The 19,465-nt window shown below is 43.9% G+C and overlaps 1 protein-coding gene across 3 annotated transcripts in view; it reads right to left on the bottom strand.

The window, feature by feature from the left end:
- The window catches only part of LOC137320758 (protein WWC2-like), a 215,038-nt gene that overhangs the window by 66,742 nt on the left and 128,831 nt on the right, over positions 1-19,465 (bottom strand). For all 3 annotated transcript variants that reach the window (XM_067982539.1, XM_067982540.1, XM_067982541.1), the window contains 4 exons: positions 18,121-18,197; positions 16,976-17,055; positions 8,592-8,721; positions 6,577-6,723 (listed from right to left, as the gene is read on the bottom strand). In XM_067982539.1, coding sequence (XP_067838640.1) covers positions 6,577-6,723; positions 8,592-8,721; positions 16,976-17,055; positions 18,121-18,197 — 434 coding nt within the window. The remainder of the gene's footprint in view (positions 1-6,576; positions 6,724-8,591; positions 8,722-16,975; positions 17,056-18,120; positions 18,198-19,465) is intronic.

The following is a 19,465-nucleotide window of genomic DNA, read 5'->3' as shown; positions in this document are numbered from 1 at the left end:
ATTGGCTACCTCACCTTGGATCCCATGAGATTTAACCTTATGTAACAACCTACCATGCGGTACCTTGTCAAATGCTTTGCTGAAGTCCATGTAGACCACGTCTACTGCACAGCCCTCATCTATCTTCTTGGTTACCCCTTCAAAAAACTCAATCAAATTCGTGAGACATGATTTTCCTCTCACAAAACCATGCTGACTGTTCCTAATTAGTCCCTGCCTCTCCAAATGCCTGTAGATTCTGTCCCTCAGAATACCCTCTAACAACTTACCCACTACAGATGTCAGGCTCACTGGTCTGTAGTTCCCAGGCTTTTCCCTGCCGCCCTTCTTAAACAAAGGCACAACATTTGCTACCCTCCAATCTTCAGGCACCTCACCTGTAGCGGTGGATGATTCAAATATCTCTGCTAGGGGACCCGCAATTTCCTCCCTAACCTCCCATAACGTCCTGGGATACATTTCATCAGGTCCCGGAGATTTATCTACCTTGATGCGCGTTAAGACTTCCAGCACCTCCCTCTCTGTAATATGTACACTCCTCAAGACATCACTATTTATTTCCCCAAGTTCCCTAACATCCATGCCTTTCTCAACCGTAAATACCGATGTGAAATATTCATTCAGGATCTCACCCATCTCTTGTGGTTCCGCACATAGATGACCTTGTTGATCCTTAAGAGGCCCTACTCTCTCCCTTGTTACCCTTTTGCCCTTTATGTATTTGTAGAAGCTCTTTGGATTCACCTTTGCCTGATCTGCCAAAGCAATCTCATATCCCCTTTTTGCCCTCCTGATTTCTCTCTTAACTCTACTCCGGCAATCTCTATACTCTTCAAGGGATCCACTTGATCCCAGCTGCCTATGCATGTCATATGCCTCCTTCTTATTTTTGACTAGTGCCTCAATCTCCCGAGTCATCCAAGGTTCCCTACTTCTACCAGCCTTGCCCTTCACTTTATAAGGAATGTGCTTACACTGAACCCTGGTTAACACACTTTTGAAAGCCTCCCACTTACCAGACGTCCCTTTGCCTGCCAACAGACTCTCCCAATCAACTTCTGAAAGTTCCTGTCTAATACCATCAAAATTGGCCTTTCCCCAATTTAGAATTTTAACTTTTGGGCCAGACCTATCCTTCTCCATAGCTATCTTAAAACTAATGGAATTATGATCACTGGTCCCAAAGTGATCCCTCACTAACACTTCTGTCACCTGCCCTTCCTTATTTCCCAAGAGGAGGTCAAGTTTTGCCCCCTCTCTAGTCGGGCCATCCACATACTGAATGAGAAATTCCTCCTGAATACACTCAACAAATTTCTCTCCATCCAAGCCCCTAATGCTATGGCTGTCCCAGTCAATGTTGGGAAAGTTAAAGTCCCCTACTATTACCACCCTATTTTTCTTGCAGCTGTCTGTAATCTCCTTACATATTTGCTCCTCAATTTCCCGTTGACTATTTGGGGGTCTGTAGTACAATCCTATCAAAGTGATCTCTCCCTTCTTATTTTTCAGTTCTACCCATATGGACTCAGTGGGCGAACCCTCGGATATATCCCCTCTCACTACTGCCGTGATGTTCTCCCTAATCAAGAACGCAACTCCCCCTCCTCTCTTACCTCCTGCTCTATCTTTCCTATAGCATCTGTACCCTGGAACATTGAGCTGCCAGTCCTGCCCCTCCCTTAGCCATGTTTCAGTAATAGCTATAACATCCCAGTCCCATGTACCCATCCATGCCCTGAGTTCATCTGCCTTGCCCATCAGACTTCTTGCATTGAAATAAATGCAGTTTAATCTAGACTTCCCTTGGTCTTTGCCCTGCTTTCTCAGACCATCTGTCCGGTCATGTTCTGTACACTCTCCCTTACTGCCTTTTGTTTCTGTCACCACTTTATTTCCCACTGACTTCCTGCATCGGTTCCCATCCCCCTGCCACATTAGTTTAAACCCTCCCCAACAGCACTGGCAAACACTCCCCCTAGGACATTGGTTCCAGTCCTGCCCAGATGCAGACCGTCCAATTTGTACTGGTCCCACCTCCCCCAGAACCGGTTCCAATGGCCCAGGAATTTGAATCCCTCCAGCTTGCACCATCTCTCAAGCCACGTATTCATCTTAGCTATCCTGTCATTCCTACTCTGACTAACCCGTGGCACTGGTAGCAATCCTGAGATTACTACCTTTGAGGTCCTACTCTTTAGTTTAACTCCTAACTCCCTAAATTCAGCTTGTAGGACCTCATCCTGTTTTTTACCTATATCGTTGGTGCCTATATGCACCACGACAACTGGCTGTTCACCCTCCCCCTCCAGAATGTCCTGCAGCCGCTCCGAGACATCCTTGACCCTTGCACCAGGGAGGCAACATACCATCCTGGAGTCTCGGTTGCGTCCGCAGAAACGCCTGTCTATTCCCCTTACAATCGAGTCCCCTATCACTATAGCTCTGCCACTCTTTTTCCTGCCCTCCTGTGCAGCAGAGCCAGCCACGGTGCCATGAACCTGGCCACTGCCACCTTCCCCTGGTGAGCCATCTCCGCCAACAGTATCCAAAACGGTATACCTGTTTTGGAGGGAGATGACCGCAGGGGACCCCTGCACTGCCTTCCTACTCTTCCTCTGTCTGTTGGTCACCCATTCACTATCTCCCTCAGTAATTTTTATCTGCGGTGTGACCAACTCACTGAACGTGCTATCCACGACTTTCTCAGCATCGCGGATGCTCCAAAGTGAGTCCATCCGCAGCTCCAGAGCCGTCAAGCGGTCAAACAATAGCTGCAGCTGGACACACTTCCCGCAGGTGAAGGAATCAGGGATACAGGAAGGAGCCCTGAATTCCCACATCCCACAAGAGGAACATGACACGGCGCTGGGATCTCCTGCCATGACTTAACCCTTAAATTAGCTTAAGAACAACTACAGTGTCAAGAGAAAAAAAAAGGAAAGAAAAACTACTTACCACTCCCTTTAAGGAGTTTACTCCTTTAAATGCCTAATCAAAAGATGAGGTGCTGTTCCTCGAGCTTACGTTGAGCTTCACTGGAACAGTGTAAGAGGCCGAGGACAGAGAGGTCAAAGTGGGAGTGGGACGGGGAATTAAAATGGCAAATAACCGGCAGGTCAGGGTCACGCTTGCGGACTGAGCAGAGGTGTTCAGCAAAGCGATCACCCAAATCTGCGTTTTGTCTCCCCAGTGTAGAGGAGACCGCACTGTGGGCAGCAAATACAATATACTAAATTGAAAGAAGTCCAAGTAAATCGCTGTTTCACCTGGAAGGAGTGTTTGGGGCCCTGGACTGTAGAAAGGGAGGAGGTGAAAGGGCAGGTGTTGCATCTCCTGCACTTGCACGGGAAGGTGCCGTGGGGAGGAGGGCAGGTGTTGGGGGTAATGGACGAGTGGACCAGGGTGTTGCGGAGGGAGCGTTCCCTTCGGAATGCTGAAAGTGGAGGGGAGGGGAAGATATGTTTGGTGGTGGGATTGCACTGGAGGTGACAGAAATGGCAGAGGATGATACGTTGAATATGGAGGCTGGTAGGGTAGAAGGTGAGGACAAGGGGGACCTTATCATGGTTTTGGGAGACATAGAGGGGATGGGGTGAAGGCAGAAGTGTGGTCAAGGACCCTGTCAACTACAGTGGAGGGGAATACAGCACACATCCAGTTTTGGAGTGCACAGTTCATGTAGGAAATGGAGGGACAGTGCAAAAGGCACAAGGCAAGATTTACTGATCAAAATCTGCAAATCATGTGGAATAAGAGGTAACAACTATGAAGAAAGACTTACGGGGTTTTCCAATAGATTTCAAAAGGTAAAGGGGTCAAGATTATGAAAAGTTATGAGATGATAGTGATGGATATTTTCCAATGGTTAGCAAGACAGTAACAAAAGGGCACAAAACAAAATTAAAGGGAAGGTTTGAAACAAATTCTTTACACAGAGGGTAGTTAGAATGTGGAATTCTCTGCCAGAAATTGTTGATGAAGCAGAGTCCATAAATTATTTTAACAGGGAATTAGATAATTGTTTGAAAAAGAGAAATATTAAAAAGAGTGTGAAAAGTGAGCAGGAGAGTGGGATTAGACCAGGTGGCTCATAGACACCAGTACAGACTTGATGGACTGAGTGGTCTGTTTCTGTGCTGTAACATTCTATGATTCAGTCACAGTATGTCACATGAAGGCATGGTGAATTGCTCTATGCTACCAATGCCGAGAGAGTGACGCGGGCATGGGAGATCGACACAGATCAGGATAGACTGGAGGGATATCCAGAAGAAAGCATCAGATGAAGAAAAATTACAGGTTGAGAAATTAAATGAGCATGAATAAACATCACCATATATCTAGGTAAGTACTGATGCAACCAAAAATAATTTACAGGTGTCAAGTGAATTTGCTTGAATAGCTTGGTATATTTACATAGGATTACATAGAATGTGCAGCACAAAAACAGGCCATTTGGACAAACAGGTCCATGCCAGTGTTTATGCTCCACATGAGCCTCTTCCCACCCTTCTTCATCTAACCCCATCAACATATCTTTCTATTCCTTTCTCCTTCATGTGTTTATTTAGCTTCCCCTTAAATGCATCTATGCTAGTTGCCTCATCTACTCCTTGTGGTAGCAAGTTCCACATTCTAATTATTCTCTGGGTAAAAAAGTTTCTTCTGAATTCCCCATTGGATTTATTAATGACTAACTTATATTTATGGTCCCTAGTTCTGGTCTCCCCCGCAAGTGGAAACATCTTCTCTACGTCTACGCTATCAAACCTTTTCGTAATCTTAAAGACCTCTCTTAACTTGAATTGATCTAGTAACTTGGTGCAAATGCAACATAAAATGAAATAATGAACATAGTTGAGAATTAGCACCTTGGATCCAGAAAGGGGAAACTAGAATGATGGAACTGAGACACATTCAAAACTGACTATCAAAATTTACACATACAGGTGAAAAATACAATGTACTCTTGTCAGTTCTGAAACATTTTCCAAACCTTCTGTAGGCAAAGTACTTTATAATCAGGTAAGCTTAAGGGTATGGCATCCTAGTGATTCTGGTACTGAACTAGCAACCTAGAGGTTCAAATATCAGCATAGCAAATTGTCAAACTAAATTCAATAAATCTGAAAATTTGTGGCTTGAATCAGAAAAAATGACCATGAAAGCAGCCAGGTTGTAATAAAAACCCAACTGGTTCACTAACTGGAACCTGCCACCTCTACATGTGATTCCAGTCTTACATTATGTGGCGGAATCTGAATGCCCTCAGGGCAATTAGGGATGGGTGATAAATACTGCCTTGCCAGTGTTGCCCACACCCCAAGAACAAAAAAAAAGCTACGCATTTAACCATTAAACTATGCTGCTGTGTACAATACACAGAACAAATATTCACTCATTCAATGCAAATTTACCTTCACTTTACAGAAAAAAGCTGCATTCAACAGAAGGTGCAGATTGAGGGAGGCCATTCAGTCTACCTAACGCATCCTTTCATAGCAACCCAAGATCTTACTATTACAGTGTCCAACTGCCTCTTGAATGATTCCAGGGCTTTTGCCTCCACTTTCCTACCCGGAAGATCATTCCAGACATTGATCACTTGTGTGAAGAAGTGCTTCCTGACATCAGTCCTGACCATGTCCCCTTGTCCTGCAATTGTGGCTTAATTTGGAATAATGCTCAGGATTCACCTTTTCTACTCCACATAGTACCATGTACGTATATAAGGTTTTCTCTCATTCACCTCATTTCCAGGTCTGACTTTTTCTAACCTTTTGTCTTACATCAGGAAACAACCTCATGGTTCTGCTCTCTACAGCTTCCAGTGCTTGGATGGTTCTCTTCTGCTTGGCGACCAGAAATGAATGTGTGGCAACTATGCTGAGTTCAGGCAACACAATATCAGGTGAAACATTAATCTGAATATTTCATTCTACGTGTGTTTACGAGGTTTACTGACACAAGCAGTGCCTTTCTGCTGCCCAGCATTAAGAAACACGGTTAAATACAACACACAACAACTTGCATTTATATAGCGCCTTTAACGCAGTAAAACGACCCAAGGCGCTTCATAGGAGCATTATCAAACAAAATTTGACGCCCAGCCACATAAGGAGATATTAGGTCAGGTGACTAAAAGCTTCGTCAAAGAGGTAGGTTATCAGGTGCATCTTAAAGGAGGAGAGAGAGAGGTAGAGAGGCGGAGAGGTTTAGGGAGGGAATTCCAGAGCTTAGGGCCTAGGCAGCTGAAGGCACGGCCGTCAATGGTGGAGCAATGAAAATCGGGGATGCGCAAGAGGCCAGAATTGGTGGAGCGCAGAGATCTCGGAGGGTTGTAGGGCTGGAGGAGGCTACAGAGATAGGGAGGGGCGAGGCCATGCAGGGATTTGAAAACAAGAATGAGAATTTTAAAATCGAGGCAATACTTGCAAAAGAGCAAATAACGAAGGCATGAGGCCAGTGGTTCAAAAAGGCGGCTGTTGCTTTTCAGAGCTGCCCTTGTTTCCGAGTAGAAGACTCAAGGAAAGAGAAGATTCTGTGAAATTCACTGAAGAAATAAGTACTCACGTCACCAGTGATGTCTGTTTGGGAGCCAGCGTCTAGGCACTGTCTGGAGATGGAGAGCCGGGAATTGGCTGGATTGGACTGCAAGTCTGACTCTGAGGTTCCCACACTCTGGTTGGAACGGAATCGGTCCTTCAGTTTGGCAAGGCTCTGGGAAGGAAACAATCAAGGAACAAAAAAACTTTATTGAGACCAATTCACTAAAGCAGTGTTTAATGAAACAGCTCAGCAGACCATTTTAAAAGGAATTAGGATAGATTTTCTTCCAGAAACAGCAAAAAGAAAAAGGATGGAGACCCATTTGGCTCAATTTTAGGGGGAAATTGTGGGTGCATTGGGGGCGGGGGGCTCCGAAAATCACGGAAATCCCGTTCGGATTCGAAAGCCGGCTCCAACCCGCTGACTTCCGAGTTTCCCAAGGACGCATCTGTGTGCGCATGGGCGACCCGAAACCAGAAGTCCCGCTGGCAGTTAAAGCCGGCAGGATGACAGTTAAAGAGCCAAAGATATCTCGGGTACTTAAGACACTTTACCTATGACAAATTAAGTGATTACAACGATTTTTAAATTACCTGGGCGGCTTACCCACCGCTTCTGATTCAGAAGTTATAACACAAAATCAACCTCCGAAGTCCAATGTCTTCCTGTCCGATGTCCCCCTCTTCACCCATCCAATGTCCCCTTCTTCACCCCCCCCCGATGTCCCCCTCTTCACCCCCCCGATGTCCCCCTCTTCACCCCCCCGATGTCCCCCTCTTCACCCCCCCCGATGTCCCCCTCTTCACCCCCCCCCGATGTCCCCCTCTTCACCCCCCCCCCCGATGTTCCGCTCTTCAGCCCCCCCCAATGTCCCCCTCTTCACCCCCCCAATGTCCCCCTCTTCACCCCCCCCAATGTCCCCCTCTTCACCCCCCCCAATGTCCCCCTCTTCACCCCCCCAATGTCCCCCTCTTCACCCCCCCAATGTCCCCCTCTTCACCCCCCCCGATGTCCCCCTCTTCACCCCCCCCCCGATGTCCCCCTCTTCACCCCCCCCAATGTCCCCCTCTTCACCCCCCCCAATGTCCCCCTCTTCACCCCCACCCGATGTCCTCCCGATCTTCCCCTCTTCCCCCGATCTGCCACTCTCCCCCCGACTGATCTTCTGTTCCAGCACCGGATGACATCTTGCTCTCTCTCTTTCTGGCCCCCACCCCACCCCCCGCCCTGCGTTGCAGTTCCTGACGGCAGCGAAACCTGGAGAGCACGTTGATCATCAGTAATCGCCATACGATCGCGTTGGAATCAGAAAGTTTTGTTTATGCGGGTTTGCCACGCGCACCTTCACCCCCCCACCCCCGCTGCCAGCCCGCCACCATTTCAAAATTGAGCCCTTTGTGTCACCCCCTCCAATGCACCTAGTCAGGATTTCCTAGGCAGTAGTGGGCCTGCACCTGGAGTAGGCACAGGCCCAGCATGAGTATTTTAATGGGGTTAAAGGAGGATTTCCCCACTCCTGCTTCACTTTCCTCATCCCATCACTGTTGGGCACCCCAGAGAAAAAGCACCTGGGGAAACCTGATGTAAGCACCCAGACAAAATCCTCCACAGCCCAAAGGGTCTGCAGGGGTCTCAGGGGCAACCTAAAGGTTCAGAAGAATTTTTAAGATTTTCCTCTCGCACCCCCCCCCCCCATCCCACATGATCTTTAGGCCGTATGGCCTTCTCTCCAGAAGCAGCAAGAAGGCTCAAAGGCTCCAAAGTCCTGAAACATTTACTTTTTTTATATATGGAAGTGGGGGAGGTCTGGGGAGACATTTTGTAGTGGAGAAAAGGAGTATGAAGTTCTTTCTGCTCTGAAGGACGACCCTGGAGTAGTAGGTGATTTTGGCCAGGGAGAGGGAGCAATAAATAACCATCAGTATATATTAAATTATATCAATATCTTTAAGTTAAAGATGATAGTCAGCTTCTAGTAACTGTGTGGACACTGGGCAGACATTTTAATTCCTAAGTCTATATAAAACCCTCTCTGGTACCTGCATCAGATCTTGTTTCTCTTTTTCCCCTGTACTAATGGCTTTTTTGATGGTTTTCAGTTCACTTAAGATGGCTTTGGCCTCTTTCAGTTCGTAACCGCTCTGTCCTCCAGACATCTTCCGATCAATTCTATAGCAGGATAAAGAGAGAAATGGATTAAAATTCAGAAACACAAATGGACAAAGTGAGGGTAACGGTAAAGACTAAGGGTTTAATTACGTCTGCGCATTATTTGAAGCACAGTCATTAGCGCATTCATGCTAAACTTCTGTCTGCACTAATTTGGTGAAGTCATTAACCCATTAATTTTAACAAGTGGGGGAGGGTTTAAATTAATTTGGCAGGGGATAGGCACCAAGATGTAACATTGGAAAGGAGAAACCAGGTGCACAAAGGATTGGGAGAGACAGATAGATCTCGAGTAAGAAATAGTACAGTATTAGGTGGGATCAGACTAAGAGAGAATGTGAGTATGGGTTATGACAGGTTTAGTGTGCACACACAAAGCGTGATAAATAAGGTTGGTGAGCTACAGGCACAAATAGCCACATGGGAATATGATGTAGTGGCGATAATGGAGACCTGGCTCAAAAAAGGGCAGGATTGGGTACTAAATATTCCTGGATACAATGTGTTCAGGAAAGATAGGGAAGAAAAAAAAGGAAGTGGGGTGGGTGGCAGTGTTGATTAAGGAGAATATTGCAGTGCTGGAGAGAGAGGATGTCCTGCAGGGGTCAAGGACAGAATTTGTTTGGTTAGAGTTAAGAAACAATAGAGGTGCCATTACACTACTGGTGTATTCTATAGGCCACCAACTAGTGGGAAAGATGTAGAGGAGCAAATTTGCAGGGAAATTACAGAGAGGTGCAAGAACTATAGAGTAGTGATAATGGGGGACTTCAATCATTCTAATATAGACTGGGATAATAAAGGGCAAAGAGGGGGAGGAATTTCTGAAGTGTGTTCAGGAGAACTTTCTTGATCAGTATGTTTCCAGCCCAATGAGGAAGGAGGCATTGCTGGATTTGGTTCTGGGGAATGAGGTGGGTCAAGTGGAGCAAGTGTCAGTGGGGGAACAGTTAGGGAACAGTGATCATAGTATCATAAGGTTTAGATTAGTTATGGAAAAGGACAAGGAACAATCTAGAGTAAAAATACTTAATTGGAGGAGGGCCAATTTCAGTGGGTTGAGAACGGATCTGGCCCAGGTAAATTGGAATCAAAGATTGGCAGGCAAAACTATAACTGAACAATGGGCGGCCTTGAAAGAGGAGACGGTTGGTATAGTCGAGGTACATTCCCACAAGGGTGAAGATAGGGCAACCAAAGACAGAGCTCCCTGGATAACGAAAGAGATAGAAAGGTGAAGCAGAAAAAGGGGGCGTATGACAGATGTCAGGTTGATAATACAAGTGAGAACCAGGTTGAATATAGAAAGTACAGAGGAGAAGTAAAAAGAAAATAAGAGGGGCAAAGAGAGATTATGAGAATAGACTGGCAATTAACATAAAAGGGAATCCAAAAGTCTTCTATAGGAATATAAATAACATATATAAATAGTAATAGTAAGAGGAGGGGTGGGCCGATTAAGAGATCTACGCATGGAGGCAGAGGGCATGGCTGAGGTACTAAATGAGTACTCTGCATCTATCTTTACCAAGGAAGAAGATGCAGCCAAAGTCACAGTAAAAGAGGAGGTAGATGAGAAACTGGATGGGCTAAAAATTGATATACATCAGGTACTAGAAAGGCTGGCTGTGCTTAACGTAGATGCATCCTAGGTTGCTGAGGGAAGTAAGGGTGGAAATTGCAGAGCTCCAGCCATGATCTTCCAATCCTCCTTAAATATGGAGGTGGTGCCAGAGGACTGGAGAATTGCAAATGTTGTACCCTTGTTCAAAAAAGGGTATATGGATAAACCCAGCAACTACAGGCCAGTCAGTTTAACCTCAGTGGTGGGGAAGCTTTTAGAAATGATAATCCAGGACAAAGTTAATAGTTGTAAACAATTTTACAACACCAAGTTATAGTCCAGCAATTGGTGTTGTAAAATTGTTTACAATTGTCAACCCCAGTCCATCACCGGCATCTCCACATCAAAGTTAATAGTCACTTAGACAAGTGTGGATTAATAAAGGAAAGCCAGCATGGATTTGTTCAAGGCAAATCATGTTTAACTAACTTGATTGAGTTTTTTGAGAAAGGGTTGATGAGGGCAATGCAGTTGATGTTGCGTATATGGACTTTCAAAAGGCGTTTGATAAAGTGCCACATAATAGGCTTGTCAGCAAAATTGAAGCCCATGGAATAAAAGGGGCAGTGGCAGCATGGATACGAAATTGGCTAAGTGACAGGAAACAGAGTGTAGTGGCGAATGGTTGTTTTTCGGACTGGAGGAAGGTTCACAGTGGTGTTCCCCTGGGGTCGGTGTTAGGACCGCTGCTTTTTTGATATGTATTAATGACACTGGAATTATAAAACACTTGTTCGGCCGCAACTGGAGTGTTGTGTCCAATTCTGGGCACCACTCTTTAGGAAGGATGTGAAGGGCTGAGAGAGGGTGCAGAAAGGATTTACGAGAATGGTTCCAGGGATGAGAGACTTCAGTTACGTGGATAGACTGGAGAAGCTGGGGTTGTTCTCCTTAGAGCAGAGAAGGTTGAGAGAAGATTTGATAGAAGTATTGAAAATCATGAAGGGTTTAGATAAAGTAAATAAAGAGAAACTGTTCCCATTGGCGGAAGGATCAAGAACCAGAGAACATAGATTTAAGGTGATTGGCAAAAGAACCAAAGGTGACATGAGGAAAAACTCTTTTACACAGCGAGTAGTTATGATCTGGAATGCGCTGCCTGAAGGGGTGGTGGAAGCAGGTTTAATCGTGGCTTTCAGAAAGGAATTGGATATATACTTGAAGGGAAAAAATTTGCAGGGCTACGGGGAAAGAGCGGGGGAATGGAACTAACTGGATTACTCTTACAAAGAGCCGGCACAGGCTCGATGGGCCGAATGACCTTCCTCTGTGCTGTAACCATTCTATAATCCTATGATTCTAAGCAGGAATTTATGGATAAATTCATTGATCCCATGCTCCCTGTAGGGAGCTGCACTGGAAGGGAGCACAGGATGGAGAATCGAGGCTACAATATTGTAACCCTATCTCTGACCCGTAAACCTTTTGAGCATGGCTCCCCACTGGGAGCGTGAGATCGGTGAATCTATCTTCTAGTGTGAAAGCTTTAATCAGTGCCAAACATTGCACACTGTGATAGTCAAACCCTAATAAATATCAAAGAAAGCTTTCTTCTTTGTTTAAGGGGACATTGTGAGTGAATAAACACGAAAATGTGTTTATAGATTTCTTTACTGCAGTGAATCACTTTTATTGCCAATTTTCAAAATAGGCCAAGCTCACAATAACTGCGAAATGACAATAACAGGGTGCTACTTGAATACAATAGAAACCTTCTCTGAGAATTATTCAGGATTCACTTACTTTGGAGATTTCATTATGAAAATGCTTGTTGCTTTTTGAAGCAACTGTTAAATGTTTTGCTGGTTTGGAGTGAGCTGAACACTTCCTTCAGATTAGTGTGATTACAAAATGAGGTTCAATCACATAAGATATTTTTTTAAATGGCTATATGTAGGAATTAATAAAATTTCACAACATTTTGCCAAATGTTGGTGCGGTGATTAATATTTCTTGATTGCTGCAATGGTCTAATGAAGGAGCATATTTAAAGTACAGGTGCTCTCTGGGGTAGCAAAATGCATGTTGCAGTTATTTGCTGACAGACAGCCCTGCCATTTCATTAACCCTTGCTTTCTGGAAGTTCGCAAAAAAATCAAACAAATGGCACAGCAGAAGAGAAACCTACAAGCTTCATCACATTTCTTATTATTTCTGGGATTGACACTGATTATGGTCAAGGAACATAGGAACAGGAGTAGGCCATTCAGCCCCTCGAGCCTGTTCTGCCATTCAATTGGATCATGGCTGATCTGTATCTTAACTCTATTTACCCTTAATACCCTTGCTAACAAAAATCTATCAATCAGCTTCCTGACATCACCCCTGAACGGCCTAGCTCTAATTTTAAGGTTATGCCCCCTTGTTCTGGGCTCTCCCACCAGAGGAAATAGTTTCTCTCTATCTACCCTATCAATCCTTTAATCATCTTAAACACCTCAATTATATCACCCCTTAATCATCTATACTCAAGGGAATACAAGCCTGGTCTATGCAAACTGTCCTCATAATTTAACCCTTTTAGCCCCGGTATCATTCTGTGCTGCACCTCCTCCAAGGCCAATATATCCTTCCTGAGGTGCGGTGCTAACATGGCTCATCAGGCCCACCTCATAAACAGTCACTGCACTTCAAAGTAATTCATAGTGTGTGAAGCACTTTGAGATGTCTCTGAGGAATATAATAAGGCAATGTAAATGCAAGTCTTTCTTTCTTTCCTACTGAAGCAGCATTCAGAGCAATTTAGCTTCTGGCTCATAAACCTGAGTCAGCGAGTTCCTCCGCTGGCCTGTAATCGTACTACGGTGTTAAGTAGGTTGAGCCCTTGCATTCCACAGGTTTGTTTTGCAGCCTGTTCAATCCTCAGTGAAAACGCTCTGTATATCTATAACACTTGGCTAATACAAAAACAAAGATCATTTACCTGACGTACAGTGAAAGGGCCTGTGTTGTCAAGCTACAGCATTACGGAAGGAAATTTGGCTCATTTATAAACACAGAGGGGTATAATAATACTTTTGGTGATGCAATGACTTCCTTATATCGCTAACTATATCTGCCACTTCTAGCCTTTTTTAACATTTTAACTTTTCTCTAATAATAAAAGATAATGATTGTGTTCACATTGAGCTCCCTAAAGTATCGATGAAGAAGACCACGTGGTGTAGAACTGAGCAATAGCAGATCAGGAAGGTTCGATTGCTGGTTCACACTGGCAATACCATTACAATTGACTTCAGCGTCATCAGGGTGGGGGGTGGGGGGAAATTAGGGTCAGAGCTACTGTTCCTGACCACTATACAGTGACCTCTGTTGGGAGTGCGATATATGGAAGACAGGTGAAGATAGAATTGGACTCAGCTATTGGGGTCAAATAACATTCAGCATCCAGGATTATATATGAAGAAAGGCCAGTTGGTTGAAATACAAAGCACCCAGTTCCCATGCAACTGTACCCAAGTCTGAGTCACCACCTTTAGGATTAGAGGGGTGAGGGGAACAATGAGCGGTACTGGGCAGGGATGTACTGAGAGCAAGCTGTTCCAGAAGCTGAGAGTCCCTGTGCACCACTTACCCCTGCGACAGCAATGGCCCTCCAATGGGCAGCTTGTTTCCACTTACAGGGAAAGTTCATTTCGACTGTGACTTGGTTGCTGCACATGCTGTGCTCAATACTCACCGCAGTATGAAAAGGCTATGGCAGCAATTGTTAAGGGTACAAAAGAGGGCGACCTGAATGATTATGGAGATGGAGGATTGGATTATGGGAGGTTTGGGGAAGGCCGAAAGCTTCCTTGAGGGGCCTGGGGAGAAGCACTCCTGCTCCTCCTGGCCCACAAGGAGTGCTGAAACAGCCACTTACCTTTTGGAGCCGGCAGCTCCAGCCTCTGTTTCACTGCCAAGTTTCCCGACCCCTGGGAAACTCGTGCAGCAGCAGTTAATTTCGAATTGGGCTCCCAATTGCACTGTGGGAGCCCGATTTAAATATGTTAATAAGCATCCTGCCTCTCCACAGTGGGACGCTCAGATACCCCGATATCCGCTGCCGTAAGCACGTACGCAGCGGGTTGGGGTCACATTACGTGCATTTCACCTTTTAACCCCTTCTCCCGCCCGTTGTGTGGGGGCTAAAATCGAGGCCATTATTTCAGTGAGCGAGTGGTAAATCTATGGAACAAGCTCCCATGGAGATAGTGGAAACAGACAGTATTAATTCATTCAAATGCAGATCAGAAAAATAATATTTTGGGATATAGTATATGAATAATTTGAGACGTGACATATGGTAAGTGTGACATGCTTGGGAGGAACAGGTGACTTTGGACCTATGGTTTCCAAAGCTTTCCACCAATGAGAGTTTCCTCGCCTCATGTCTGGGTCGGCTGTAGACAAATTCATAGAGATTAACTGCCATGATTAGTCAACAACTCCATTATCATTGCAACATGCAACTACCAAGATGGTAGAAGGTGAACTATATGGACTTCGGTGTTTTTTGTCTAGCAAATCCTACGTTCCTAACAGATGGAGAACTTCCCACCAGAAGGCTTGTACTGTCTGAGCATTCTTACAGAAGGAATGTTCAAACCCTATTTGTCTGGTAAAATTAAAAATACATCTGTGACATTCAGAGCATGAAGTCAGTGGACGCTGATGCGAGGAGGCTTTGTGATTGTTTGCAATAGCTTTCAATGGCATTAGGTGTAGTGCAAAACCAAAACCCAACCTTTCAAATTGTCCCACACAGCTGCCCATTGTTTCCCTGTGGTATTTTGTTGACAATTACCCAAACATATTTTGGATTCCAATCCAAATTGCCAACATGCAAACCATTTCTAACAATGCTGCATTGTTAAAGAGATATAATAAAGTCAATCTGCCTGACTAAACTTTAACCAGTTCATACATAATCTTATCAGTTCTATTATGGTACTTCATTCTTAATGCCAATTTTCTCTTTCTCCTCCCCCCAGCAATAAAACAAAGCAAAAGTTATTTACTACATAGTGCTTGGTCACTTCGGTGGAATTCCAAATTTGAATTTGAACCTTGACTGATATCAGAATTTGGGCGCACTTGTTTAGCTGGGTTGCACATTTCGGAGGAATGCAGGGTGGAAGAAGCAAAACTGGCCGGACCAGTGCCATCCTATATTAGTGCATTTTAGGTTAGTTAATCACACACTGGCATTGACAGTTTTATGAGGAAGTCTGGAGATAAGAGGCGTAACCAAATAAAAGGTGCACGGAAAAGGGGGATTTTTTAAATGTGTTCGAAGGGTAAAATCAAATGCTGGTTGACTTTAAGAACTTTGTTTTACAACAGCTGCTGCAGTGAGTCAACGAAACCGCATTTCTGGTGGATGTTAAAGGTCATGCAGCAATACTTGGAGAGGGGAATTTTCCTGGTGTTGTGGCCAGCAATTTTCCCTCAACCAGCACCCTCAAAAAGAGATTACCTGGTTATTCATTTCATTGCTGCTAGTGGGATCTTGGCTGACAACAATGACTGCTCTTCAAAGTAATTCATTGTATGTGAAGTGTTTTGGGATGTTTCTGAGAGATGTAATAAGGTGCTCCATAAATGCGAGTTCTTTTTTTAACCCCAGCAACTCAATTTAATTTTTTTGAAATTGTCCTTACCACATCCTCCTGACCCCAAATGGATAATAAATCCTAAGTGCACCTTTTTTATTCCCGGTTACAATATCAATCAAAGATACAAATTAGTTATTTTAACCCACTTTAACTGGGTGAAGCCACTTCCTCACCAGCATCCCAATGAAACCATGATGCACATATGATGCAAAGATGCACCAGGAGCACTGATGCTCCTATGGGATATATGTTGCAGGGATGCATTTTCTGTAGGAACCTCACTGTCAGACGATACATTGAGCCCAGCTTAATTCTTGTGTTTGTTTCAACGTACAAAGCTCAACATTTTCAATCATTAAAGAAAAAGTAGCGACATAAACTGATAGCTAACCCCTGGAAGCTGACAAAGGTAATGACAATCATTGCACTTCAGTGTAATTTAAGTTCAAATTTGCAATATATGAAGCACTTTGAGATGTTGTAAGTTTTCATCAGTTAGACAATTGGATCTATAGGGGTCAAATATGATGCCTGTTTATCATGAAATGTGATGTCATTGGTCTAGGAAAGACAGAATTCTTTTAAAAGAACATATAAAACAAGCAAAAAATTAAAAAAGTTAGTTTTTGGTTTGCTGGCCTTTAAAGAATACAAGAAGTATTTTTAAAAATTTCTTAGCACTCCATTTTAAAGTAACTTTTCCTCATTTTTAGATCTCTCCATTTTTAGTTTCCTTTATTCTTCAGACGAGAGTGGGCAGGCAACCTCCTCCTACGCCTCAAATGATATTTCTTTATAAGTGATTGCCCTGTGGAAAGTATTTAGCCTCCCCTCCCATTGGAAACTTGTCAAGTGGGGAATGCTGCATGTGAACCAAATTGTACAGTTCTGCCCCACAGTGCATTTAGCACATCAGCCTCGAGATTTTTTGTTGTTATATTTACCTTAATTGAGGCCCAGTTCAAATTGCATATCGAGTAAAGCAGTTTTAAGGCATTTATAAATTGCTTTAAGCCTGACATGAGAAACTTACTCCTGTAGAGTTTCAAACCCTTGCTCTTTGTACAGCAGTTCTTGTTTCATCTGGGAAAGTTCTCTCTTCAGCTTGTTTACCTGTGGAGAAACAGATTGAAAGAAACAAATCTTTTGGTTGGAAAAAAACAGAATGTGCCAGGCAATCTTGGCATCCTCCTGGAAGCCCATAATCACTACCCCCATTTCATGACCACTCCAACACTGCTATGAACAAGAGCAGCATTCCTTCTTAGGCACTGAAAGGGGCAACAGCCCAACTCAAGATATCCCTGCTCCCAAAAGTCCAGTAGGTTGCAGCAAACAAAATACTTTCTCCCCACCAGCACGCACAACTCATCCAACAAACTCAGTGTATCAATGTGTATCATCTACACATTCATGTGAACGGAATATATGTTAAGGATAAATTCAGTGACCCCCTAGCAGCAGGCCGCACTTGAAGGGAGATTGGGTCAGAGAATCGGGGCTATAATGCTGTATCTCTATTTCCGATCTGTGTTCCCTTAAATCGTGGCTACTTGTTGGGAGTGCAGAATTGCTGAATTCACCCTTATAACTTGACCCGATGTGTAAGTTCATTTTTTTCTTTTAAAGGAGATGTTAGCCCACTTGTTTTAAATGGGTTGACACCTCCACTAATTAGGAGAGGGGAATTTTGAAGTCAAGCATGTTAAATGTTTGTACGATAACATCATTCACAGTAATTCCCAGTCTGTATAGGTGGTTCAGCTCAAAATGTAGCATGGCTATGTTGTACAAATGAGCATGTCTACCTCTAGGTGATTGAAGCAGCTGGCTAGTACCCTTGCTTTAATCACATCTCTGCCCATGTTAATGCCAATCTACTCAAAACAGTACAAAGTCCCTATCAGGTAAATGTCACATGTGGATCTCATCAGTAACATTTTCTCCTGGGAGAATTTAAACCTTTTGGGGAACAGGTGAGAAGTGTTCAGAGATTCTATGAAATATCTCAGGTTTCACTGAAAGTCAAGAGGCCAAAGTGAAACGCTTAAACATTTTTGGACCCGCGCCTATAATCTGTCTACCAAAATAATTAAAAAAACAAGGTTTGAAATGGCCACCTAACAACTTCTTAGTGAAACCTCTGAATCAAATTCCTTCAGCATCTGTTATTCTTACCCGGACTTTTGTGGTTGATATTTCTGCCTTAAGGATATCAGGGTCATACTTGGTGCTCGATGAAGATCCTGAGAACACTGCAAAATAAACAATGAAAGTAATTTTTTAACGGAATTTGTAACTTTGCTCGTAAGTTCTACTAAGCAGCAGCCCGCTAGATTTTAAAAATGTATAACAGTCACTGTTAAAATAAGTAGTAAGAAAATCGTTACATAGAAAGTGGGCGGTATGTGCCATTAAGGGCATTAAGGGGTAGTCCATACAAGGTGGAATGACTGCCAACCAGATGATTAAAGACTTGAGTAATTGATGACCGGCTACCGTTGTTGGTAGTCAAACGTTAGTCCACCATTAACCACATCATAAGGAAGAGCATCCCATGGCACCAGAATTCTCCAACATGATGGAGAGGAAGACAGTCATAGCTTCTATTACTGCAAACAGAGCATCACCACAACTTGCTGGTTGGAGGTAGCTGCCTCACATGAGGTGTGGCTGTGGGAAAGTAAAATAAGAAAATCGAGAAGACGAATCAAGTTTTCCTGGGTGATCACCACCTCAAATGGTTAGCAACCAAGCTTATTAAAACCAACCTGACACTTGCTTCATTCCAGTGAAAACTACACCTTCCAGGATGCTGCTGACTTTAATGTTGACATTTCCTCACCCCCTTCCCTGACCTGGATCAAACGGGAAAAAGCAAACTCTGCTTGTGATATTAGGTCTCATTCTGTTTAAATATATGGATGTGAAATTGTGGGGACCGTGTCCGTAATTTCCTGATGTGTTCCTAATAAGCAGGGCTCTGTGCTGGAAAATTGTCCCTTTCTAAGATAGGGAAGCTCAAAAGGCAAAGCTGGATTTAAGGCCACATCTCCAGTTTGTTTTTCATGAAGGGGTAGAATTTCCAAGGGGGTTCTCCCAATCTCTCACCATAACGCTGGCAGAAACCGTGTTTACAGCGGAAGATTGGGAGAACCTCCACGGATATTCTACCCCAAAGTCATAACCTCCATAACACCTTCTTTACACTCTTGAGCATTAGAAAAGACAAGGATTATTCCTGAAAATCAATTTCCAATGCTGGACTTTAAAGATCAGTAGTTGGAAATGAGATTTTGTAATGTGAAGTGATTGTGGACTTCAGAGATACTGGGGTAGATTTTAATCTTAACCAACTGGGTGGTAATCTGGCAGAGTGGATCACCCACCCTTTATAGAACCTGCCCGATTTTCATTCCATTGATTTTGTGGTAATACAAGCTGCATTCCCTGAAAGCTTCAGCTTGCCCTAAAGATTGTGCCTGCACCATTACCACTAGTATAGATGCATATGTACACAGAT

Source organism: Heptranchias perlo, chromosome 4, assembly GCF_035084215.1.
Source record: "Heptranchias perlo isolate sHepPer1 chromosome 4, sHepPer1.hap1, whole genome shotgun sequence".
Lineage (NCBI taxonomy): Eukaryota > Metazoa > Chordata > Chondrichthyes > Hexanchiformes > Hexanchidae > Heptranchias > Heptranchias perlo.
This window is presented reverse-complemented; position numbering and strand designations above follow the sequence as displayed.